General features: G+C 41.3%; 1 protein-coding gene across 1 annotated transcript in view; it reads right to left on the bottom strand.

Moving 5' to 3' along the window:
* Positions 1 to 26,021, bottom strand: part of ITGA11 (integrin subunit alpha 11) — a 229,127-nt gene that overhangs the window by 62,446 nt on the left and 140,660 nt on the right. The window contains exons 6-10 of the mRNA XM_044662398.1: positions 23,296 to 23,423; positions 21,304 to 21,452; positions 14,077 to 14,221; positions 12,286 to 12,451; positions 9,749 to 9,819 (exon numbers count right to left, since the gene is read on the bottom strand). Of these exons, the coding sequence (XP_044518333.1) occupies positions 9,749 to 9,819; positions 12,286 to 12,451; positions 14,077 to 14,221; positions 21,304 to 21,452; positions 23,296 to 23,423 (659 nt within the window). The remainder of the gene's footprint in view (positions 1 to 9,748; positions 9,820 to 12,285; positions 12,452 to 14,076; positions 14,222 to 21,303; positions 21,453 to 23,295; positions 23,424 to 26,021) is intronic.

Here is a 26,021-nt window from a genome sequence, read left to right as displayed (position 1 = left end):
GGAAACCGAGGAAATCTAGAGAGGTTAGACAGTTCACCAGAGGTTATACAGGTTGGAAATGCCAGGATAGAAATTCAAACTCAGTTCCTTTGATTCAAATATCTTTTTTTTTCTGCCAGCTATATTGGCTACCTGTAGAATGATTTGATGAGTGTGGAAAGGTAGCCCTGCCTCCCAAAAGTTCTTCCATTAGCCTTCTCTAGTGCTTGAAATACTACCAATTGTATTTCTTTAGGGTAAGGCCATTGTGCCTCCAAGAGACATTTTCCAAAACAAAGATGTGTGTTTCAGGGAGGAATCATATATTAACCATTTATCAAGATGAATTTATAAAAAACTGGATAGCCATTGAGCAGCGAACAGAACCATGAAGGAATAGGACATAGGATAAAGAGATTTTTATGTGCTGGATGAGGATGAAGATGAGGATGAGGAGCTGCGCAGCCCTAGCTAACTTAAGCCCTCTCTCCTAGAGGGCTATGGTTAGGAGATGGTGATGGTAGACAGAGTTTTGGGAACAAAAAGAAATTGTACATGAATGTGCTATTAGATTGAAGCTCTGAGTGATGGCCTATGTATCAAATCTGGACATGGCATAAAGCTGGGAGGAAGATCTAATTCACTGGATGATCAAGTTACAATTTAAAATGATCTCAACACGCAAGAATATGGGGTCAACTCTAATAAAATGAAGTCTGATCAAGACAAATAGAAGGTCCTATGCTTAAAATAAAAATAACCTCACATGTACAAAAATAAAAAGTGACAATTACTAAGTATACTATGAATACATATTTTCAACTGATCATTACCACAATTCCACACGGCAGGTACTAGAAGTATTATTATTATAATTTTACAGGAGAGGAAACTGATGCACAGATAAGTTAAGGGATATGCTTGAGGTCACATAGTAAATGTTACAGACAAGACTTGAATCCAGATCTTCCCAGTTGTAGCGTTCCATTTACTACCCCAAACTGACACTCACAAGGTGGTGGACATGGCTAGATATCAGTTCCTCTGAAAAAAGATCTGAGGACTAGTTTCATATAATGGACAGACTGACAGAAGCCAAGAGAGTGAATGCAATCTTAGGCTGCATTAAGAGAAGGATGATGTTTCCTTTGCTACACTTTGTGTGAGATGTCATTGAGTAGTAAGGGCAGGTAGTCAAGAGTAAAGTGTGGATTACAGAGATTTCTGACTCAGGATAGGAAAAAAAATCCCCCAGCAACACCAGATTTGGAATTAGACGGCATGAGTTCAGATCCCAGATCTAACAACTTGTATAACTTTGGGTAAGCAGTTTAACTTCTCTGGAACTTGATTTCTAAGGCTATAAAATGGGAAAGTCAGACTAGGTCAGTGGTGTTAAAATGAAATAGGAATGTGAGGAATGTGTTGCTGTGGGCCACATAGTGATTTGGAAAACCAAAAATGAACGTCATCTATGTTATATTGTATTTTAATTTATTTTTGAAAAACATTTCCCAATCACATTAAAAAAACCCTTACCTTCTGTCTTAGAATCAATATTAAGTATAATTTCCAAGACAGAAGAGAAGTAAGGGCTAGGCAATTGGGGTTAAGTGACTTGCCCAGGGTCACATAGTTAGAAAATATTTGAACCTAGGACTTTTCATCTCTAAGCCTGGCTTAGAGAACTATCCAAAGAGCCATCTAGGCCTCTCTACCCTCTAACCCCATTATGTTTTTTTTAAACCCTTACCTTACACCTTAGAATCAATACTGTGTATTGGTTCCAAGGCAGAAGAGTGGTAAGGGTAGGCAATGGGGGTCAAGTGACTTGCCCAGGGTCACACAGCTGGGAAGTGTCTGAGGCCAGATTTGAACCCAGGACCTCCCATCTCTGGGCCTGGTTCTCAATCCACTGAGCTACACAGCTGCAACCCCCCTCCCCCCAATTACATTTTAATTTGGTTTGGGCTTACTCTTTTACAGATCCCAAGTCAAAGAGATTGACATCTTTGGTCTAAAAGATTTCTCCCTTCTAATTCTGTTGAGTCTATAATCAATTTCATCAGGCTTCATCACCCTGTTGGTTATAACCTCCTCTTTGGGGATTCCTACACAGGAACACTTACTGAGTGGGGAAAGAAGGAAAGAAACGAGCATTTATTAATTGCCAGGCCCTGTGCTAAGCCTTTACAAGTATTATCTCATTTGATCTTCAAAGCAACTCTGGGAGGTAGGTGCTGCCATTTGCCTAACTTTATGGATGAGGAAACTGATAGACAAGTTAAGTGACTTGCCCAGGGTCATACAGCTAATAAATGTCTGAAGTTACACTTGAACTAAGGTCTTTCTGACTCTAGGTCCAGAACACAAAGACTTTGTGCCACCAAGTTGCATACGTGAGAAATATTAAGAAGGTCAGTTTGGCTAAATCACAATGTACATCTAGTCTAATAAGACTAAAGAGGCAGTTTGGGACCAGAGTGTGAAGAATTTTAAATGACAAACAAGAAGGGTTAGTTTGAATAAAATTGTTTTCAAGGTTCTTTTTGGTTGTAATATTCTGTTGGTTACAGATTGCAATGGGAGAGTTTAAGGCTTGGGTGTATGTGTTGCAATTTGGCCATTAGCCGTGAAGTTGTTAAGTAATTTCCTTTTAACCACGAGCTTAACTCAGACTCAACTATGTTTATTCACCCACGATCCATAAATCTCTATTATCACACAGACTCATCAGAAGAAGGAAGTTTGTTTTATGAGGATGGATTTTGTCCCAGATGCTAATGATTAATTGGTTGGGAAAAGGATCATTTTTCTAAACAAGCTGATGATTAGGTCAGTTTCAGGCCATACAGGATGCATCATTGTCTTAAACATAAATATGAAGTAGGCAAAGCTTTGGAGCCCTCCAAGCTCAGATCATCACAGCACCTCTCCTTCCAGTCCCCATTCTGAGTTCATCCCTCCTAAAACAGATGAAGCCTGCCTTTCTTCCCTCCTCCCTTTCTTCCTTCTCTCTTTCCTTCTCTCCTCCTTCCTTTTCTCCCTCCTTCCTTCATTCCTTCCCTCCTCCCTTCTTTCCTTTCCTTTTCCCTTCCTTCCTTCCCTTCCCCCTTCTTTCCCTCCCTCCTTCCTTCTCTCTTCCCTTCCATCCCTCCCTCCTTTCTTCCCTCCCTCCTTCCTTCCTTGATCCCTCCCTCCTTTCCTTCCTTCCTTCCTTCCTTCCTTCCTACAGATTTGAACTTGGAAGATGAGTCTTCCTGGCTCCAGGACTAGCACTCTTATCTATTGCACTACCTAGTTACCCCTCCCCACACACCTTTATGAGCTCTTTCAATCACACTCTTCTCTTCTCTCTCCCTTAGGAGCTCTTAAATTTTACTAAGGAATTCCTGGAGACTAAAAAAGCTTCACTTGTATAATGTATATAGAATGTATAATGTAATATAGAAAGAGAAGCATCAGGGAAGCTAGGTGGCTCAGTGGATAGACAGCCAGGCCTGGAGAGAAGAGGTCTTGGGTTCAAGTTTGACCTCAGACACTTTCTAGCTGTGTGATCCTGGGCAAGTCACTTAACCCCAATTGTCTAGCCCTTACTGATGGAATCAATACTTAGTACTGATTCTAAGGTGGAAGGTAAGGGTTTGGGAAAAAAGAGAAAGAGGCAGCAGGGGCTTATATTTGGGGAAGGGCCCCTGATAGACCATAATACTTTTCAAATGCTGTGTCTTTGTATGATGTGCATTTCTGGACATGGTCAATGTGAAAATTTGTTTTGTGTGGTGTAATGCAAGATTGCTATCAGAAGCCTTTATGCTTCTGCAATTTCAAACTGTCACAAAAAGGCAGTTGGAGGTCTTAGAATCTTCAGAAAGTCAGTTGGAGGATATAAATAGGGCTGAAGTCCAACTGACGGGGCTTTTGCCTTCTGGCTCTTGTTTGGCCTGGGGGCTTTTGCTTTCTGGCTTTGGCTTTGCCTGTTGGTTTGGCTTTTGGCTCTGCCTTGGCCTGTGTTTTGTCTTTTGGGACATTTGGACCTAGCTGATTTCTCTGGTCCTCTCCCTGATCTCTCCGTATTAAATCCCTGCTATTGCCTTGAATTTCCCTTTGGGCCCTGGGAGGAAGGGTGGGCTTGGTGGTTGGACATCTTGGTTTTAGTTTTCTATAGGCAAGTAGGACATCCTTAAATCAAGCTATCCCTTATTTTATTGATTTAGTAAATACTTCACTTTAAGACAGTCAAACCTTCCTGACTGGGAGAGCAGGCTCTCTCAGTCTAACCACCTCCTGTGACCCTTCCCCCATCATCAGCTTTCTCCCTAGCGGCTGTTACAAAACCCTAAACCCCTCTCTCCTTCTGATTATCCCTGACATTAATAAATCCCCTTTGTTATCTACTCAAAGTCTCTGGTGAATCACTGTATCGAAAATTAAGGCAAGGGCTGAAGAGGGAAGGAATTATTTCTTTTTATTTCTCGAGGGAACTGCAGGCATCTATCTTGGCAGGAAGTACCTACCTGAGACTTCCTACAGCCATCAGTTTCACTGGCAGGGAGGAGCCCTTTTGTCTCCTCCCACAAAGGACTTAGAAATTAACAAGAGAAGTCCTCTAGCCAGATATAAAACATTTCTTACTGGCCCAATCCCCCTGTACCTTAGAGATACCTTCCCTGATTGAAGAACCTCAGCCTATTTCCTCAATATCCACTGTCTCTAGCCTTGGTGAATAAGTCTGTTTAAGCTGCCCTCCTGTATACTCCCTGTCATTCCCTTACCTTCCTATATACCACCTCATTCATCCCTTCACTACACTCAGCTATCCCCTTAATTCCCCTTCCAAATCTCCTATATCACCTTTTATCCCTCCTCACTACCCAAATTGCCTGAGACCTGTCTAGATTACCAACTTTTTGATAACAGTGGCTCTGCATATTTGTTACAAAGGTTTTCTTTTTTTTATTTTGAGGGGAGATGAGAGGGAGGAAAAAATGCTCATAAGTAGAAAAAATAAAATAGAATAAAAGTTAAAAAACATAAACAAACATGTCCTGGTGTGAATAGGGCTTAGTCACCAGATCTTGCTGCTTGTAATTGTGAGATGAGGAAGCTTGGTTCTACTTCCTACCTTCCTATTCCTACTCTTACACCCTACCCCATCTCATCCCTCCCTCAGCTAAGTAGTGAGGTAGATAGAGCACTGAGTAGATCTAAGTTCAAATCTAGCCTCAGACTCTTACTATCAGAGCAAGTCACTTAATCGTTGTCTGCCTCAGTTTTCTCATCTATTAAGTGGGGATAAGAGTAGCAACTCCTTCTCAAGGTTGAAGTGAGGGTCAAATGAGTTACCAAAAGATTTTTGCAAGCCTTAACTTATCCACCTATACAAAAACTTAGACCAGATAGGTAATCAGTAAATAAATGAAGCATTTATTCAGAGTCAAGGATAATGCATGCATGTGCTGCCTTACTCAGGCAGGGATGCAGGGGAGGGAGAGGAGAAGGAGATTCTTCTGGGGCATAGTCATAGGAAACAGAAGGAGGGCATTTAGTCTGGATACACAGAACAGTGGAACCACAGAAAGGGAGCATTACAGAAGTGTTCTTGGGATTATCTCTGGGAACAGGAGTGGTTAGAAACTGCTAATAAGAACAGGGTAAGGGCTCAGAGATTTCAGGTAGTTGATACTCATATGGCAATCCATCTTCTATCTTCATGCCTTTGCAAAGGCAGCTACCCCCTTCCAGGAATGCATTATCATTTTATTTCTATTCAAGTGCCCATTTTCTACATGAAGGCTTTATTCCACCACTCCTTCACTTGCTAGTGCCTTTCCAAGATTGCTGTTGTTGTTGTTCAGTCATTTTCAATCATGTCCAACTCTTCATGACCCTATTTGGGGTTTTCTTGGCAAAGATACTAGAGTGGTTTGCCATTTCCTTCTCCAGCTCATTTGACAGATGAGGAAACCGAGGCATCTAGGATTAAGTGACTTGCCCAGGGTCACACAGTAGTATATGGTTGGCCATTTCCTTTTCTAGCTCATTCGACAGATGAGGAAACTGAGGTAAACAGAGTTAAGTGACTTGCCCAGGGTCACATAGCTAGGAAGTGAAGATTTTTTTTAAACCCTTACCTTCCATCTTGGAGTTATACTGTGTATTGACTCCAAGGCAGAAGAGTGGTAAGGGCTAGGCAATGGGGGTCAAATAACTTGCCCAGGGTCACACAGCTGGGAAGTGTCTGAGGCCAGATTTGAACCTAGGACCTCCCGTCTCTAGGCCTGGTTCTCAATCCACTGAGCTACCCAGCTGCCCCCTATTTGTATTATTATTGTAACCACTTCTCCACTTCTCTGTTGTCCTTCTTGTTCCTTCTGTAGGGAAAGAGTCCCTTTTATTGTACTTAGCATTATTTAAGAGCTTTTGGGGACTTTAGTCAAGTCCCAAATGGAATCAGTTTCTGAATCCTTTAATATCTTTTCAGGAATTCACTGCAAGAGTGCATCTCTCAGTCATTTCCAATAAAGATGGGAGCTGTTGGCTCAGCCAAGGATAGACATGTTCAGGCTCATATTTTCCCTCTGGCCAGAGCCAAAAGCCTAGATTTCCCACTGGTCTGTATAGTTTCTTCTCTTAGGTTACTAGGCCAATTGGATATTTGAGAAGCTAACATCTTAGTGTTAGGGAAAGCATTTAAAGGGCGGGTAGAACAGCTAGTTGCCTATGTGGTGGAATTTGAAGGGTGCTAAAAATATCTTCTCTAAGACCTATCACAATGCCAGAAACTGTATATCTTTAGAGCTTCATTCGAGGGGTTTTGGAAGTCCCTCCTCCCCTACTTAAAATAATCGAAGAATTCCTAATAAAAATGCACTTCTTTTCTATCAAGTCCTTATCAGTCAACACTGGGAATTGTCTACCACCTCTGAGAGAATACTGTAGTAGATTCAATAACACCCCCTATAAAAGAGCCTTTTAAAAAGCCTATTAAAGGGGCAGCTCGGTGGCTCAGTGGACTGAGAACCAGGACTAGAGACGGGAGGTCCTGGGTTCAAATCTGGTTTTAGACACTTCCTAGCTATCACTTAACCCCCATTGCCTAGCCCTTACCATTCTTCTACCTTGGATCCAATACATGATATTGATTATAAGACTGATGGTAAGGGTTTAAAAAAAAAAGCCTGTTAAACAGATTGTTGGAGAAGAAGGGTACCAAGAATAAACTTGGTTTGTGGGATAGGACATTAGGAGGAAGAAATGGGTTACGGCTTTAAGAGAAGAACTGATCAAAGGTGTGTGTGCGTGCATGCGTGCATGTGCAGAACTGGAAGCCTGGGACTTTTTTGGAATGTCCCATCCACCAGGCTGCAGAAAAGCTTGGCCTTGTTGAATACTCCAGAATTCCTGATACCCGGAAGTCTGGTCTGATCTTCCTTGCTTAGGAATATTTAAAAGAAAAATTGGTTCAGGTAGAAGTGGCTGCATTTTATACTAGTTTATACTTTACACTTCTTGGGTCTCCTCACAGAGCCCTGGGTTTAGAGCCAAGATACCCTAGTCCTAATTCTGGCTCTGCCAGGAACTTTCTCCTATGATGCTGAGCAAGTCACTTAACTTCTCAGCCTCAATTTCATTATCTGTAAAATGGGTATAATACTTGGCACTATGCCCAAATGATATATAAGTCTGAAAACTTCTTGAGGTCAGGGACTAGTTCACTTTTATATTTTTATTTCCAGCTTTTGGCATAGTGTTTAGCACATAATAAATAAGCGCCTAATAACAACTTTTCATTCATTCATTCTTCCCTTTATTGAATGAAATATAAAAGTATTTTGAAAAAAATCCTACACAAACACATTGTATTTTTTGTTTTCAGAGGTCATCTCCATTTACATTTTTTCTGAATTCAGTGAACAAAATCACTGAAGCAATTTGGATAAGAAAGAAAACCTGAGAATCTTTGGTTATCTGCACCCTGAGTTCTGTGCATTACAGGTTTCCCCTCTCATCAATTTATGAGTTCCTACTCTGATACTACTTGATGTAATGGCCAAAGCCCAACTTCTACAATTTCAGAAACTGGTGAGTTCTGACTCAACAGCCTGGTTTTACCTCTAATGTATCATGTGATTTTGAAGTCACTTAAATTTCTCAAACCCAAGTTCAAGTGGCATCTGCAAAAGGGAACAATAACTTATGCCCTAAATACTTTGTAAGAATCAAATGAGATGATATTTATAAAATGTTTAATACAATTCCTGGCACATAGCAGGTACTATATAAATGCCAGCTCTCATAATCAGCATTGTTTCACTTTGCATTTGCTCTGCCTGGTTTCAAATTCATAGGATGTGATGCCCTTTCTAGGATAATTTATCACCTCTCATCTCACCACTGGGCTGCTAACTCAAGCCTTGACTGACACCACCTCTTTCAGCCTATCCCCCCTCCCTGATTTTTAAAAAACCCTTATCTTCTGTCCTAAAATCAATACAAGTATCAGTTCCAAGGCAGAAGAGTGGCAAGGGCTAGGCAATTGGGGTTGTGACTTGTTCAAGGTCACACAGCTAGGAAGTGCCTGAGGCTAGATTTGAATCCATGTCCTCTTGGCTCTAGGCTTGGCTCTTCATCCACTGAGTCACTTAGCTGTCCCTTTTCTCTCCTTTGTTAAGATGGTTGGAGGGAAGAGTACCAAACTCCTCCCAATGCCTTCCTTTATACAGGGAAGAAACTGGACTCTCAGCTCATTCCACTTTGCTTCTCTGCCTGATTTCAACTCCATAGAATAAGATGCTCCCATGCCCGGTAACCCTTGGTGATCTATTCTCCCTCCAACTTTCTTGCCTCCTTTTGTACATTGTCTCCCTCCATTAGATTATAAGCTCCTTGAGGCAAGGACTGTCTTTCTTTTATTAATAAATATTTTTATAATTATTAATAAATATAATTATTAATGTGCACCAGTGCTTAATACATAGTAGGTACATAATAAATGTTTATTGGACTTAAACAACATCACAAAAGGTAGCCTGGCCTAGCAGATAGAAAACTGACCTCAGAGCCAAGAAGTCTTGGGTCCAAGTCCTGCCTCTGACCTACACTGGCCGTGTGACCCAAGGCAAGTCACTTATCTCTTCAGTGCTTGTTGAAGAAACTCTCTAAGTGACTTGTCCAGGCTGAGGCCAGATTTGAACCCAGGTCTCCTGACTCTAGGCCTGGCTTTCTATCTACCACGCCACCTAGCTGCTCCAAGTTCATTGATTTTATCTTTTAAAAAACCCTTACCTTCCAAAGGAGTGGTAAGGACTAAGCAACGAGGGTAAAAGTGACTTGTTCAGAGTCACATAGTTAGGAAGTATCTAAGGCCAGATCTGAATCCAGGACCTCCTGTCTCTAGGCAGTGAGCCACCTAGTTGTCTCAAGTCCATTTAGTTTTTTTTATTAGACATTTATTAATATTCGTTTTTAATCTCAAGTCCATTTAGTTTTAAATGATGAATCTGAGACTTGGGGAAGGAATTTGTACCCAAGATCACATGGGTTGTGGGGCAGACTTGGGGATTTGAACCTAGGTCTGTGAACTCCATATCCAGTGGGACTTTTTTTTTCATCTATATCAACTATTATCTGCAATTTGTCCCAGTGCCTCCTGAGCATCACCAATTCCCTGATGGAAGTGGGAGGAAAGGGAAAGAGTCCCAAAGGGACAAAAAAAAAAGAGAGAGAGAGAGAAAGAGAGATTTAGAGGGATATTTCAGGCACTTACCTCCACTACATGAGAGGAAAATCCTGTCTGTGACATTTCTAGGCCAAAAGATGTTTCATTTTTATTAGTACCTAAAGCGGAAGGAAAAGTGAAATGTTAGGCCTGGGATGAGAGTGAATGGACCCAATATATTGCTTTGTAACTTCCATAAGAGATGTTTCTAAGACTTGGGGCTTTGTCTTAGGGTAGCCAGCTCCTGGTGTCCAACTCTCAAGGGCACTAACACACAGAGAGAATACAAATACAGGGGAAGGGCAGGGGCTAGGTTGAGTATGTAGAGGTGTCAGCTAGAAACCTTAATGTATAAGGATACCCAGAAGAAAGAAAATGAGAAAGCTCATTTCACAGAGAGCCTCAGGGCTCTCTGTTGTTATTGAGTCATTTCAGTCATGTCTGGTTCTTCATGACTCCATTTGGGGTTTTCTTGGCAAAGATCCAGGGGTGGTTTACCATTTCCCTCTCCAACTCATTTATACATGAAGAAACTGAGGTCAAAAGGGTTAAGTGACTTGACAGGGTCATGCACCTAGTAAGTGTCTGAGTCCAGATTTGAACTTAGTTCTTCCTAACTCCAGCCCAGATACTCTATCCACTGTGCTACTTAGGTGGCATAGTGGATAGCCTCTTTAGTGGATAGCCTCCCTTTTTATAGGCATACAGAAACCTCAGACTTCTCCCATTGGTTAGATCCATTAGGCCATTTCCCAGTCCAAGAACCTTCAGTGGACTGCAAGATTGTATCAGCTAGTCAACAATCATTTCTGAAAAGTTTGTTTTGGGCCAGTAATTATGCTTTGTATACAAAGAAAGGCAAAAAAAGGGGTCTTAGCTCTCTAGAAAATCACATTTTAATTGGGAGACAACATGTAGATAATTACGTATGTGCAAGATATATACGTATATATATATATGTTTGCATATGCATGTATGTGTCTATAAGTATATGTATGTATATAGATGTAGATGTGTTTATATATGTATATATGTGTGTACATATATGGTCTATATACATGTATATGTGTATATAAGTGTATGCATGTGTATATACATGTATATGTATGTGTAAGTGTATATGTGTATACATATGTGTATCTATCTATCCATCCATCCATCCATCCATCCATCCATCTAATCAATCTATCTATCTATCTATCTATCTATCTATCTATCTATCTATCTATCTATCTATCTATCTATCTATCTCCCTCTCTCTCTCTCTTTCTGAAATAGAAGGTAATCTCAGAGAGAAGAGACTAACATTGGGGACTAGGGGGCAGGACTAGGCTAAGGGAAAGGTCTCCTGCAAAATCAATCTATCTATCTATCTATCTATCTCCCTCTCTCTCTCTCTTTCTGAAAAAGAAGGTAATCTCAGAGAGAAGAGACTAACATTGGGGACTAGGGGGCAGGACTAGGCTAAGGGAAAGGTCTCCTGCAAAAGCCAAGGTTTGAGATCAATCTTGAAGTATTACAGGGAAGCTGGGTCTAGGAGGTAAACAAGGACAAAATTTCAAGCGTGGGAGTCAGCCAGCTCAAATGCATGGAGCCAGGAGAGGGAATTTTATGTATGAGGAACCCAAGGAGGCTAGGATAACTGGATCATAGAATCTGTGTAAGGGAATCAAATGTAAGAAGCCTGAGAAGGTTGGAAGGGGTCAGTTGGTAAAGACATTTAAATAAATATCACATGCAGGGCAAAGATTTGCCACTCCTGGGGCTGTTGGAAATAAGAGTATGGATTTAGAACTTGATGAGATCATAGGATCCTGAATGTAGAAGCATTTACAAAAGTTGTTTAGCCCAATTCTCTCATTTCACACATGAGGAAACTGAGGCCAAAGGAGGCAAAGTGACTCGTCTGAGATCAAAGAATGAGTGAAAGAAAAGCTAGTATTTAATCATGGGTGGTTTGATGCCCAAACCAGCCACTCTGAGGCTTCTGTTTTTTTTTTCAGAAAGAGGAACTGCAGAAATGTTTTGAACAATGGCACCACTTAGGGAATAAGCATATAGCCTCTGGAAGTGACTATTTTGAAGGGGACAAGACTCATCTGGATGTGCCACTTTTTGTTTGTTTGGTATGTTTGTCAAACAAGCAGATCGTGACCCTACATTCATTGGCAATTTATACGTTTCTTTGTAAGGCATCGAATGAGTCCTTTTCCTTTAGGTTTGTCCTTTCTGTATCACCCAGCTTGGACTATGAGCTTCTCAAGGACAGGGAGAGGCAAAGGAGGCCTTGAGAACTATTTCTTTTGTATACTTCCTCTGCCCTGGGTCTAGCTTCTGTGTTCCCAACAACTCTCATCTAAATTGGATCTGTGGAATTGAAATCCTATTTTTAATGTGCTAGGAGACTTGGTTATATAAAGAAACCCTGCAGTGCCTCCTTCAGAAAAATGAGGGTGCTTATTTCTTGTAACAAAATCCCAACCCTTCTAAATCAATCTGCTTTTTAATACGGGTTTTCTTATGTAGGCTTGTTTAAATAGAGACCTACTAAAATGAGTATGTAAAGAACATGATTCTTTACTCACCTTCCAGGCTGAAAATCCTGTCCCCAAGGGCATCCACGATGTCCTTCAGTGCTGCCTCATCTGTGACGTTGAAAAAGTGCTTGTCATCAGGGTCACTGGCTATGTACTTGATTTCATTCAGAAAGGCTTCTGGGTTGATGCCCCTTCGGTTATAGTAGCCAAGGACCTATATGAGAATAGGGAAGGACCATAACACAGCTTGGTCTCCCAATGTCTCCATTTTCACAGGCTTCTTGGGCAAGCTGGAGGCATTGATATTCTTTTTCCTGACCAATGGGTTCCATAAGGTTATATTAGACCAAAATGGAACTGATCTACTTGGAGAGTAAAGGTCCATAGAATCATAGAATCATGGGATTAAGGACTTAGAAGTATGATTGGATCAAAGAATCATAGATTTAAAACTGAAAGAGACCTTAGAGATTATCTAGTTCAGTTCTTACAATTTAAAGACTAGGAAACATGTTCATAGAACAACTAGATGGTGTAGTAGATAGAGTGCTGGGCCTGGAATAAGGAAGACCTGAGTTCAAATCCAGCCTCTGGAACCTACTAGCTGTGTGACCCTGAGCAAATCACTTAACCTTTGATTATCTGTTTCCTTATCTATAAAATGGGGATAACAATAGCACCTACCTCTCAGGGTGTTTTGAGGACCAAATATAATAATGGTAAAGTGTTTGGTATAATATATGGTAGATAGTAAACTCTATATGTGTTTATTATTATTGTTGTTGTTGTTGATATACAGGTTAAGTAACTTGCATAAGATCATATAGCTACGAGTAGAAAGTCTGGGATTCAAACTCAATTTATCTAATTTCCAAATCAGCCACTCTAAGGCTTTTGTTCTTTTTATTTTATTTTTTTTAAACCTTTACCTTCCATCTTGGAGTCAATACTGTGTATTGGCTCCAAGGCAGAAGAGTGGTAAGGGTAGGCAATGAGGGTCAAGTGACTTGCCCAGGGTCACACAGTTGGGAAGTGTCTGAGGCCAGATTTGGATCTAGGACCTCCCATCTCTAGGCCTGGCTCTCAATCCACTGAGTTACCCAGCTGCCCCCAAGGCTTTTGTTCTTAGTAAAGCCTTGCACACCATATTTTGACTTGTTTGAGCTCCCATCCAATGATATTGCTTGGATAAATAATACGAGAGAAATAAAAACAAATCATCCTCTTGGCCTATGCAGAACAAAAAGAGATTTTCAACTCACTCTCCAGAGGGATAAGAAGTAGGATAGGAAGGACAATCCCCTATTTTGAATAAACCTGAAGCTGTTTATACCAGATGATTTGAGTTATACTCCCAAAAGATTACAGTTCAGCCTGTCATAGGAGCCCCTTCTAACCTGCATGAGATGCTTAATATTAGATTCCTTGGTACCTTAGAATGAATGGATGGAAAGAGAAAGGTCTGTGGTGTGTCAAGTTTCAGGGATATAAATGCAAAATTGAAACAATCCTTATCCTGAAGGGGCTTATATTCAAAAGGGAGGAGGCAATACATATAGAGAGAATGGTGACCAGGGAAGGAAATTATGGTCTGGGAAGTTACAAAGAGAGTGAGTAGTTCAAGGGTAATCAATTGGGCATCAAAGGTAGGGACATTACCTTCAGAAGACCCCTGTTAAAGTTCAAGTGTTACCACCAGATAGCTATACACACACACTTTCATATTAGCCCACAGTCTATCAGAGTAGTGAGACCAGCTTGGCAGAAGAAGGGATGGGATTCAGGATGGAATGAAGTTTCAATGGAAGTGAAGAGGGGATGGAGAGAAGAAGGACTTACAGCCACAGCATATCGAGTAACATTATCCTTCTCACTGTCCTCAATGACCTTCTCCAGATCTGGGCTGTCATGGGACTCTCCATCTGTGATAACAATCATCACCTTCTTAGCTCCCTTCCTTCCTCCTTTCTGGAAAGCCTCCGAGCTAAAAACAGAAAGGCCTAGTCAGAGGAAGAAGGACATTTGGAATAGTGACAGGATATCTGTCCTTCTAGCCTTCAAGAGATACAGGGAGGGGAATGAGAATGTGAATATGAATAATAATTTTATGTTCTCCTATTAAATCCAACTCTGATTCCCTACTGTGGTGAGCAGGCTACCCTAGGCTTAGAGCAGGGGGTTTTTGCCCTCAAGAGCCTTTTGGCAGTCTGGTGAAGCCTATGGATCCCCATGCACAAGATAAAATACATTGGATTACCAAGGAAACCAAATATATTAAAATAGTTATCAAAACATTTTAAAGGAAAGTTTATGGAGGTTAAGGACTTATGTCTTAAAAGGTTATACCTGCTATAGTACTAGTGTATTGTAAGTTCTAAAAGGTTTTACCAGCAAAGATTTATTATGTGTCTACTATGTGTGAGAACTTTACAAATATGATCTCATTTGATCCTCACAACATCCCTGGGAGGTAGGAGCTATTATTATCCCATTTTTGCAGACGTGGAAATTGAAGCAGACAGAAGTTAAGCAATTTGTCTAAGGCCACACTGCTATTAAATAACTAAGGCTAGCTTTGAACTCAGATATTCCTAACTCTGGGTCCAGAGCTCCATTTGCTGGGTCACTGAGCTGCCTCCTGTACAAATACAAAGAATGTAACAATTTCCATTGTCAAAGATCTTGTATACTAACCAGAAGACAATGCATACATATATAAAATAAACAAAGTAAATAATAAAACAAGTTAGAGGGATAGATGAGCATTTGGAGGAAAGGCTTCATGTGGAAGGTAGTGTTTGAGCTGAGTCTCGAAAGAAGAGAGGAGGGGCAGCTGGGTAGCACAGTGGATAGAGGGCCAGGCCTGGAGGCAGGAGGACCTGGGCTCAAATCTGGTTTCAGATACTTGCTAGCTGTGTGATCCTGGGCAAGTCACTTAACTCCCCTTTGTCTTGTCTTTGCTGCTCTTCTGTTGAAATTGATACTAAAACAAAATAAAGGTAAAAAAAAAAGATAGAAATTTTCTGAGGTAGAGGGGAAGAGGGAACATATTTTAGGCAGAAAGATGACTTATGTTAAGGGACAGGAACAGAGAGGAGGCCAATTGGCTGGATCACAGAATTCAAGAATGGGGGTGCAATGAGACTTAAAAGATTAAGGTAAGGCCAAGTTGTGAAGGAGAGAAGGAAGAGAATAAGCTTGAATTAAGTACTTCCTCTGGGTCAGTTATTATGCTAAGTGTTTTACAAATATCTTATTTGATTTTTATAATGACCTTGTGAGGTAGGCGTTTTTATTTTCCCCATTTTTATAGTTGAGGAAACTGAGGCAAACAACTATTTACTGACTTGCCCTGGGTTAAACTTCTAGTGTTTGGGACTACATTTAAACTCAGGTCTTCCTGACTCTGGAGCCAGCATTCTATCTGCTGTATCATCTAGATTAAAAGTCAAACAGGATAATTTTATCCTAGAGGCATTAGGGAGCTACTGGAATTTATTAAGTAAAGAAGAGATAAGTTCAGATCTATACTTAAAGAAAATTACTTTGAAAGCTATGTAGAGAATGAACTGGAATTAAACTGGGTGGTAAGCCTATGATTATCATCTGAGAGTCAGAGAAGCTTATCACTAGTTTCCTAGGTGATGCCTTTGATTTTTTTGTGTGATCAATTAACTTAAAAAAAATCCTTACATTCCATCTTAGTATCAGTTCTAAGTCAGAAGAGCAGAAAGGGCTAGGCAATCAGGATTAAGTGATTTGCCCAGAGTCACACAGCTAGGAAATGTCTGAGGACATATCTGAACCCAGGGCCTCCCATCTTTATTGAGCCTCCTAGCTGCCACCCTTGTTTTTCATTTTTAAAGTATATTATCAAACAAGATAGTCTCTCAAGTGATCATCACATTTTAAAACAGTATACAGGAGGAAGTTAGGTGGCTCAGTGGATAGAGAGCCAGGCCTGGAGATGGGAGATTCTGAGTTCAAATCTGGCCTCAGACATTTCCTAGCTCCATGACCTTGGGCAAGTCCCTTAACCCCAATCACCTAGCCCTTTCCACTCTTCTGTCTTGGAACCAATATGCAGTATCGATTCTAAGATGGAAAGTGAAGGTTTTAAAAAAATAAGTAACAAAACCAAAAATAATATGCAGGACATGAAGTGAAGCCATAAGTAATGGGCATCTAAGCACATCCTAGGAATATCTCCTTTTGGAAACATAGACAAAAAGGTTGCCAACTTTATAGGATGGAAACCCTTAGTCCCACAATTTTGGACACAGCAATGAGAGTATACAGCAACGAGAAGTGGTGGGCTGTCATGACTGGAGTCAGGGAAATGAATATGATTATTCCATGATGGCAGAAGATGTACTTTGCATTTGGGAATCATCTTGGGAACATACTATTTGTCAATTGGCCACAGTCAGCTCTTAATTATCTTCCCTAATGATGGGGAGTAGGGATCCAGAAAATCCAGATGAGTAGAAAAGTCTCACACCACTTATATTTAGTTCTGGAATCTATCCAGACGCAGACATTCAGACTTTGTACACACAGAAGGCTTGAATACCTCATTCCCTCCCCCATTTATCTAAAATGTGTAAAATAACGACATTTATATAATGCTTTAAGGTTTTCAAGTTGCTTTACAAATATTCTCATATTATCCTTCCCCCAAACCCTGGAAAGTAGGTGCTATTATCCTCATCTTATAGATTAGGAAACTGAGACAGACATGATGTTAAGATGTTAAGCTCAGGGTCACTTTGCTAGTGTCTGAGGTCAAATTAGAACTTGTCTCCCTGACTCCAATTTTAATCATCTAGTCATTGCACAACCTAACCACCTAGTGGGAAAGCATGGGGATAGGAATCAGAAGCCTTGGGTTCTAGTGCAAACCCTGCCTCTAATTGACTATGTTAGCTTAGGTAAGTCATAGAATCATAGAGAGTAAAAGCTGAGGGGAACCTTAGAGGTCATCTATTCCTTCACTTTATAGATGAGGAAACTATAGCCCCAGAGAGGTTGAGGAATACATTATAATTCATAGGATCATATTGCCATTTTCCTTCCTTTTCTAAGAGAACCAATGACATTTTGGGATGATAGCTTGACTTGCACTTGAACTGGATTTAAGTGAAGCAGAGTCACACAAAGCCATTAGCCTTATTTTCTCTTCCAGAGTCATCCAAGTCCAGTGGCAAGACAAAAGTTGACTGATGATGGCCTGGGATGCAGTGGATGACCTTGGCATCTTTGATGTCTGACCAAGCTCTAAGAGCTCCAGGGTCTGCTTCTGCCACCTTTATGACTATTCAAACAAACTGATTTCATCTATCCATTCTACCAGAGGAAGTCTTCTATACTTGGGATGGACATCCACTAACTTGCCAACAGGTTTGTACCCTATTGAGTACCCTCAACCTAGTTCAATCTGTCTACTGAGCCAGATTTACTGGGGTGTGGCTGCTGCACATGCTACAGTTTCTTGGAGCCCCAGATGAGAGCAGGATGAAAGATGGACACCAAAGGTGGATGAGCAGCCCTGAAAAGGGCTCTGCAAGCCCTCACACCAGAGATGCTAGTCCTCTCTAAATACCCCATAAACCACTAAGGATGATAAGTGACAGATGGGACCTAGAATCTAGGTCATTTGACCCTCTCTGCTGAATCACATTGCTTCTCAGATAATTGGCATTTCGATTAAAATTATATATGGCAAAAATTCTCTCTTTGCAAATTCTCCCTTTGTTGTCTCAAATAGACCTTATTCCTGGGCAAGACAGGGAGAAAGAATAGAGAAGCAAGGATGAGGAGAGTGGGGAAAGTGAGGTAGAAGAAGTAACTTGACTCTAGCCCAATGGCTGTGGCAACTGGCCAAAGTCACAAAGAGAGTAGCAGAGCTGAGCTATAACATTACGTTTGAGTGTCTGGAACATAGTTTTGTCCTCTGTCAAATGGGCTAAAAAACATCTGCCTTTTCTATTTCATAGGATTATTAGTATCATCAAAGGAAATGATGAGTAGAGAAGTACTTTGAAAAGTTTAAGCACAACATATACTACTCAGTTGGCTAGTTTTTTTTTAAAACCCTTACCTTCCATCTTAGAATCAATACTATGTATTGGTTCCAAGGCAGAAGAGTGCTAAGGGCTAGGCAATGGGGGTTAAGTGACTTGCCCAGGGTCATACAGCTAGGAAGTGTCTGAGGCCAGATTTGAACCCAGGACCTCCCCTCTCTAGGCCTGGCTCTCAATCCACCGAGCCATCTAACTGACCCCATATTGGCTAGTTTTTAATAAATACCTATTATGTGCCAATTAAATACCTACTAGGTGCTTGGCCCTGGGAATATGAATTAAAGAAGGAGACAGTCCCTGGACTTAAGAAGCTTATTTTCTGACATGCAAGATCTTGTATATTTGATCACTTTGCATTTATAGCACATACGACAGTTTCTTAGACATAGTAGATATTAATCATTGTTTCTTGAATCAAACAAAATTATTATTATTATTGCTCAGACCGTTAGTAGCCTGGGGCCTAGCTAAGCATTATGAAGAAAACAGAGTTGATCATATTGTTGTCTTGGTCAAAATATAGGCTGTCTCTGAACCAGCTGCATTTCCTAAAATGAATTCTTTTTTTTAGGGTATAAAAAATGGGTATCCACTGAAAATACACTGATTAAAGGCCATGATTCAGTTTTGAAAGAAAACAAAAAAGCCTACTCTTTATTTGGACCAGCAGAGTATATTGCCCTCTTGTTTCTTAGAATAAAAAATTACCTTATTCCAGTGAAATCTTATTCACCAAAATATATACTATGACTAGTTCTTAGACCCTTGTGGGGGAGGAGGAAAGGGCTTTTCTAGTTTTACAAGTATGGCATATAATGTAATTTGGGGTTGAAAATGTGCAGGTTATAGTAGAACCTCGCATGAGGTATAGATTATACACCATGGCATTCCCTATGAGCCACTTTAGTAGTCCAAAACATCTGGTGAGTCATACACTAAACATCTGTTTGGGCTTTGTTGGGTTTGGAGTCTGGTGCTAATGAGGCCAAGGTAGTGGGTTTGATTCAGGTATGAGCTAATTAGCTTTCAACAGAGAACAAATCAGTTCCAGGACCTCAGCCTCCCTCACTAACCTGTGGCTGGTTCTATATATGTGCTACAAATCACCAGAGCAAAGGATGGTGGACAACTGGGTCAAAGGATTGGAATAACTCAGCACAAGACATCCATACTGTTAGCAAAACCACGCCCAGAAAGATTCTCCTGATGGTGAGTCAGTGGTGTGGTCTTTACACAAGTAAGATGTTCATTGAGGAAGAACTTAGAATGAGTTCCAGTTTAACCAGTTTCAGCTAAACACATTGATCATATAGTAAGTCAATGGCCACTGTAGTCCAGGGCCAGTATGAAGCTGGTGAAGAAGAGAAAAAGGAAGCCTAGAGGGAGCCCTCCTGCGCCTCCAGGTTAGAAGTCCTCTGGGTAAAAGTTTATTGAATAGTCTTACTTGGGAATACTAAATTCAAAGCCCACCTCAGACCCTTCCTGGCTGTGTGATCATGGCCAAATTGCTTAACTTCTATTTATCTCAATTTCCTCATCTATCAGATCGGGAATAATAGTAACGCCTTCCTTGAAGGGGTGTTGGGAGAATAATGTGAGACAATGATTGTTGTCTTTGGTACCTGAAGAGGACCAAAATGCCATCATTGAGGATGACTTTTGACTTGAGCATAAATTGGATTTAAGTGAGGCAGAGTGGCACAGTCATCAGCCTCACTCTTTCTTCCAATGCCCTAAAATCCAGTGGCAAGACAAAATTCAGGATGCCTTCTCATGTTAGCACGCTCATGGATTCAGTGGCTTCTTCCACATCTGGCTCCTACTTCAGTTGCCTTAAAGGCTGTTGGAACGAACTGTTTTCATTCACCTATGAAGTCTTCACATGCTTGGTGTAGACACACTCCAACTCACCAAAGGGTTATCCTCAGTCTGGTTTGGCTGATGGTGTTACTGTGGTGTGGCAGCTGTGTGTGTTACAGCTTCTTGGGCTCATAGGCAAGACACCAAAAGAGGAAAGCCCAGAAACGAGGTCAGCAAAGCCCTCAGACCAGAAATTCTAATCTTCCCTAAACGTCCTCTATTGGACAATTAGTACGACCACCTCATTTAACCCCTATCCCCTTGTCTCCCCCTCCCCCCCAAAGAAACCAATCCCTTACCTTTTGTCTTAGAATTGATACTATCAGTTCAGTAGCAGAAATGTGGCAAGGGCTAGGCCATAGGGATTAAGTGACTTGACCAGAGCCACACAGCTAGGAAGTGCCAGAGGTCAGGTTTTAACCCAAGTCCTCTCAGCTCCAGGTCTGGCACTCTTATCTACAGTGAGACCTAGCTGCCCCAAGAAGGATATTCTTTTCTTTTTTTCTTCTTTTTAAAGATCCTTACTGCCCATCTTGGAGTCAATACTATGTATTGGTTCCAAGGCAGAAGAGTGGTAAGGGCTAGGCAATGGGGGTTAAGGGACTTGCCCAGGGTCACACTGCTAGGAAGTACCCGAGGCCACATTAGAATCCAGGACTAACTATCTCCAGATTTGGCTCTCAATCCACCGAGCAACCAGTCAGGAGCCCTAGGTTCAAATTCTGTCTGTGGTATATGCTTGCTGTATGTTCTTGCCTTCTCTGCCCCAGATTCCTTATCTTTAAAAGGACGGGTTGGATTGGATGGCCCTTGCCCTCGATTTTTTGACTCTAACTTGCCTACTTAATGGGAATATTGTGAGGATCAAATGAGAACGTAAATAAAAAGTTTAGAGCAAATATTAATATAAATAGAGATAGGCCCACCGAAGGATTATGACTGTGGAGCAGTACTTTATGGGATCTTGGCAGAATGTAGGCGTCCTGGCACCCTCTCGTGCCCTAGGATCAGCGACTCCCGGCAGCGAGCGGCTAGAAGCCCCCGCCCCCCACCCCGCGAGCCTTTACGGAGCCGCGGAAGTTCTCTGTGGCGTGTTTGTGTGTGACCCCACCAGAGCTTTTACCGAGCAAATTCTATCCCAAACGCCGTCCGGGTTTCTGTACCTCCTCTCTGCTCGATGTGGCTGGCGGCTTCCACCACATCTTTTACCGACCTGTAGTCGTTCAGATGAAATTCGTGGACCACGTCTTCTCCGTACTGGACCACGCCCACCTGCAAGGCAGAGGGGGAGGGAAGCACGTGACCCGCGGCTGCTCGGACTCCGGGCCTCCTGAGCCGGGATCGAGGATGTGGAGATAACCCCCGCCCCTCCCCCCGAGTCCAGGAGCCCCGAGAAGGGCAGACCCCATTGGGACCGGCTGAGAGCAGGCCGGGAGGAGCCTATAGCCATAGGATGGCTATGAATAGGAATGAACTGCTACTTGTTGACCAAATCCCAGAAGAGTCGAATTCAAGGGGTTCCTTAAGACTTGAAAAAGAGAAATTTTGGACAAATAAAAATTAAATCTCATTTTACATAAGGAGGCTAATTATCGAGTGCCCAAAGAGCTTTGTATGTTGTCAAAGGACCCAAGTTCAAATCTTACCTTTAACTTTTCTTTGAAAGCTATTTTTCTTAGATTTGTAGTTCTTTCTTTTTAAAAAGTTTTATTGTCATGCAAAACATAATTCCATGTTGGTCATTGTTGTAAGGGCACATTCACATAACCACAACCCCCAAATAAAACCATAAATACAATGACGTGAAAGAGGATTCAAACAGTGTTTTCTCTGGAGGTGGATGCCATTCCCTGTCATCAGTCTTTCAGGATTATCCCTGATCAGTGCACCGCTGAGAGTTAACTTAAAAAACAAACAAACAAAAAAACCTCAAAGCCCTTATCAGTGCTGTGTATTATTGGTTCTAAGGCAGAAGTGACATGCCCAGGGTCACTTCAGCTAGTATCTGAAGCCAGATTTGAACATAAGAAGATGAGTTTTCCTCTCTCCAGGCTGGGCACTCTAACCATTGTGCAACCTATCTTTCCTTTTTTTTTTTTTTTTTTTTTTGGTGGGGGGGAAGATGTTATAAAAACTAACCAGAAAACCCAGAGGAAGAGGGGAATTCAGAAAGACCTCTTGTTTCAGGTGGCACTAGAACTAGTTTCAAAAAGACTTAGACTTTGAAAGACTTAAGAACTCTAATCAATGTCATGATCAACCACAATTCCAGAGGTCTTATGATAAAGTGTCACCCACCTCCTGTCAGAGAGGGAATAGAATACAGAGAGACATTTTTGTACATGGCCAAAGCGAGAATTTGTTTTGCTTGATTTTGTATGTTTGTTATGTGGGTTTTCTTTTTCCTTTTCTTTTCTTTTTTTTTTCCCCAGTGGGAGAGGTGAAGAGAGAAAAAAACTCCAACACATATGCTTGTTAATTGGGAAACAAAAAAAAGTTAGCTAGATTCCTGGCTCATAGAGCCATGCAGAGTAGATAAGGATAAACTAGGATGTTTGGGGGTCTGGCCCTAACCTATGAGGTCAATGCATCGAAACTTCCTCAATCTGTTCTCTGTCTTCATCAGAGATAGAACTCTGAACTGGAGGGGTTGTGTATCTCACAGGCTGATATCTCTGATTTTTCAAATATCCCAAGTAATTATGACTTGCTAACTTCTTCAATGATCCGTTTCCTTTTTAGTGACTCCTCTCAATGATTATGGACTATTCCACTAGCACAGATCTGCTGGTGGACTTGGGAAAAGTGTGTTATTACAGTCCTGAGTCTTGCTAGGAAAGGACAAGAGACATTTCTGAACTGGAAAGAACACTTTGGATTTTTCTCTAGGGCTTTTCTAGAGAACAATCGCCCCACACCAAACCTATGAATCAAGTGGAGTAGAAGGTATAATTATGCCCATTTCACAGATGAGGAAAACTGCAGCTTCACAAATTGTGAATTGCTCAAGGTCATGATTCTAGTTGGTACTAGAGCTCAGACCGGAATTTAAGTTTTATGGCTTCAAGCCTGGTGCCTTTCCCTCAGCAATGTGATACAACCCTTAGACACTTACCTGGATCTGACCAGGACCAATGTAAAACTTCTTCAAGATGTTTATAAGAAAGTGTTGGACTTCTACCCAGGGGTAGATGCTGTTGGAGCCATCCAGAACAATAATGATATCCATGTATGTTTGACACCCTAAGGAAACAGACACACACTCATGACTTACCATATTTGCAGCTATAACAAGTCACAGACTATTTGGGCTGGAGGAGGCTTTTCCTCTAGCCTGGAAGAAATCATGATCATATCAGGATATTAAATCTCTTTAAATGCCCCCAGGGAAAGAGATTCCTTAGTCTTCTTTGGCTATCCCTTCTAGTCCCAAGTCCCATTCATTGTTATAAACTGTTTTCTTTACTTGTGACCTAAAGTCTTCTTGGTATAGTCTCAACTCACTTGATATAGTCTAGACTCCTCTCTTTCTATTGACCTGTTCTCAGAAGATATTCTCTAGTAACCTTTTAGAGAGTTAAAGATCAATTAAGTTTTCTTTCCTCCTGGCCAAACAATTCCGGTTCTTTTAAAATTCTAGGAATTTTCTCTTCTTTGCATCCCTCCCATCTCTGGCTCCCACATCTGTCTTTAGTTGCAGAGTCCAACAACACAAACAGATTTCAAATCAGTTTTGACCTATATTGAGGATGAAGGACAAAGGACCCCAAGGTTCCCAGGGTCATAGAATCCTAGAATATGCAACTTGGAAAGCAATTTGGAGATCATCTCTTCTGAAGTGCCTTGCAGATCTATAACCCTATGTATGATTGTTTAACTATAAAACCTTTCATCTTATAGATGAAGAAACTTAGGCTTCAGAGAGGTAATGACTTATTCCAAGTCACAGAGATAAGTGAGCTTCAGAACTGAGGTTGCCATGAAAAGGTGCTTCCTCAACTGGGCCATCCTTTCCCATTTTACAGAGAAGAGGTCACAACTAATTATGGGCAGAGCTTGAATGAGAATTTATGAGGCTGACTTAGGGAAGGCTCTAGTTAGTGGCCCTTGTCTTAATAATGGTGCACTGGACTGGGAAGCAGGAGTCTGAGCTAATGTCCAATATAAACTCCAAATTATTTATCCTGTGTATTTCTTCTTCTTAAATAGTTATTTGTATCTTGTCTCTCCCATTAGCCTGTGAACCCCTTGTAATTAGCACAATCCTAGCACACAGGGAGCATTCGTTCGCTTGACTTGACTCTATTGTGATTCCCTGAACTTTTTCAGGGCCTCAATTCCCTCCTCTGTATAAAGAGATGATCCTTTCCAGTTTTAATATTCTATGATCTGAGAGACAGGTAGATAGCACAGTGGATAGAGAGAGAGCCAGGCTAAAGTCAGGAGAAGTTGGGTTCAAATCTAGCCTTAGCTACTTTCTAGCTGTGTGACCCTGGGCAAGTCACTTAACCCCAATTGCCTAGCCCTTGGCCACTCTTCTGTCTTAGAACTGATACTAAGGTGGAAAGGCAAGGGTTTAAAATTTATTTTGATCTGAGCCTTCTCCACCATCCTCTTCTACCCTTTCCTCTCCACCAATCATGGTCATATCAACGGGAGGCTGTTCCATTGAGGGGATTGGACAGCAGGGTTTGGCAGGGACTCTTTAATGCATTTATGGGGCCCTGGGCAAACATTTGTGGCTAGTCCACATGTTTATTTTTTCCATATTGTTAGGAACAGGGAAAAATGGATACCATTATGCAATTTATCGTAAAGCAATGCCTTATGAGGCTTTTGGCTTGCAAATATGTCAATAATGTCTGTGTTGTCGAGACTTTGAAATATGCCCACTTCAGCTCTCATTATAGTAAGATTTGTGGGACAATCTTTGGTCCCATTGGTTAGTGCTGAGTTCTTGATCCCCTTCATTTTAGGGGAAAAACAGTTCAACAGGGTAGTTTGGAATAAGTAGAGTAAGACAACTCTGCAAGGCTGTTTCTGTGTGGGGAGAAGTGACTTGGCCATTCATATTACACTGGCTGGCTGCAAGCAGGATTTGATCATGTCTGTGGTTGACCAAGCATGATGGATTTGTCTCCTCCTCCCCCTTCTCCCCACCCCCAGTGGATTCAGGCCTTTGCATTAGGGGCCCTTTCTGCTTAGACCAGGGTTCTGAATCTTGTATATGTGACATCAGACCCACTTTGGCAGTTTGGTAAAACCAATGAGCCCCTTCTCAGAAAAATGTTTTTAAATGCATAAAATAAAACATATAGGATTTCAAAGGAAACCAATTATATTGAAATACAGTTATCAAAGTAATTTTAAAAGAGTTTCTGGATCTCAGGTCCTGTCCTAGGATCATGGAACTAAAAGGGATCTCAATGACTATCTAGTCTAAGCCCCAAATTTTACAGACTAGGAAACTGAGCCTTGGGGAAGCCAAGTGACTTGCCTAAAGTCATAAAGATAACATGTAGCATAGGTGGGATCTGAACAACCCAGTGAGTGCTCTTTTCTCTGTATCACAACCTTCATGGCCTGATCATAGGAGAATCTTTCAGTTAGAATTCTTCTCTTTTCTTGAATCCAGTGAGATAGTCACTCTCTTTTTTGTGAGGTCTATCCCTTCACTCCTGCTGTCTTTTCCCCTTTGTGGGCTTGGGGACAGGGAGAGGGAAATTATTCATCACTTTGTGTGAGCAGACCCATCGCCTCTTTTTCTGTTCTTTTACCAACCAAGCTTCTTATAGGGTAACAATTACTCCTCCTGGCTCACTGCCCTAAATCCTCTGTCTG

The sequence above is a fragment of the Gracilinanus agilis genome, chromosome 2, assembly GCF_016433145.1.
Source record: "Gracilinanus agilis isolate LMUSP501 chromosome 2, AgileGrace, whole genome shotgun sequence".
Lineage (NCBI taxonomy): Eukaryota > Metazoa > Chordata > Mammalia > Didelphimorphia > Didelphidae > Gracilinanus > Gracilinanus agilis.
Note: the sequence above shows the minus strand (reverse complement) of the source record. Positions and strands in the feature narration are given on the sequence as shown.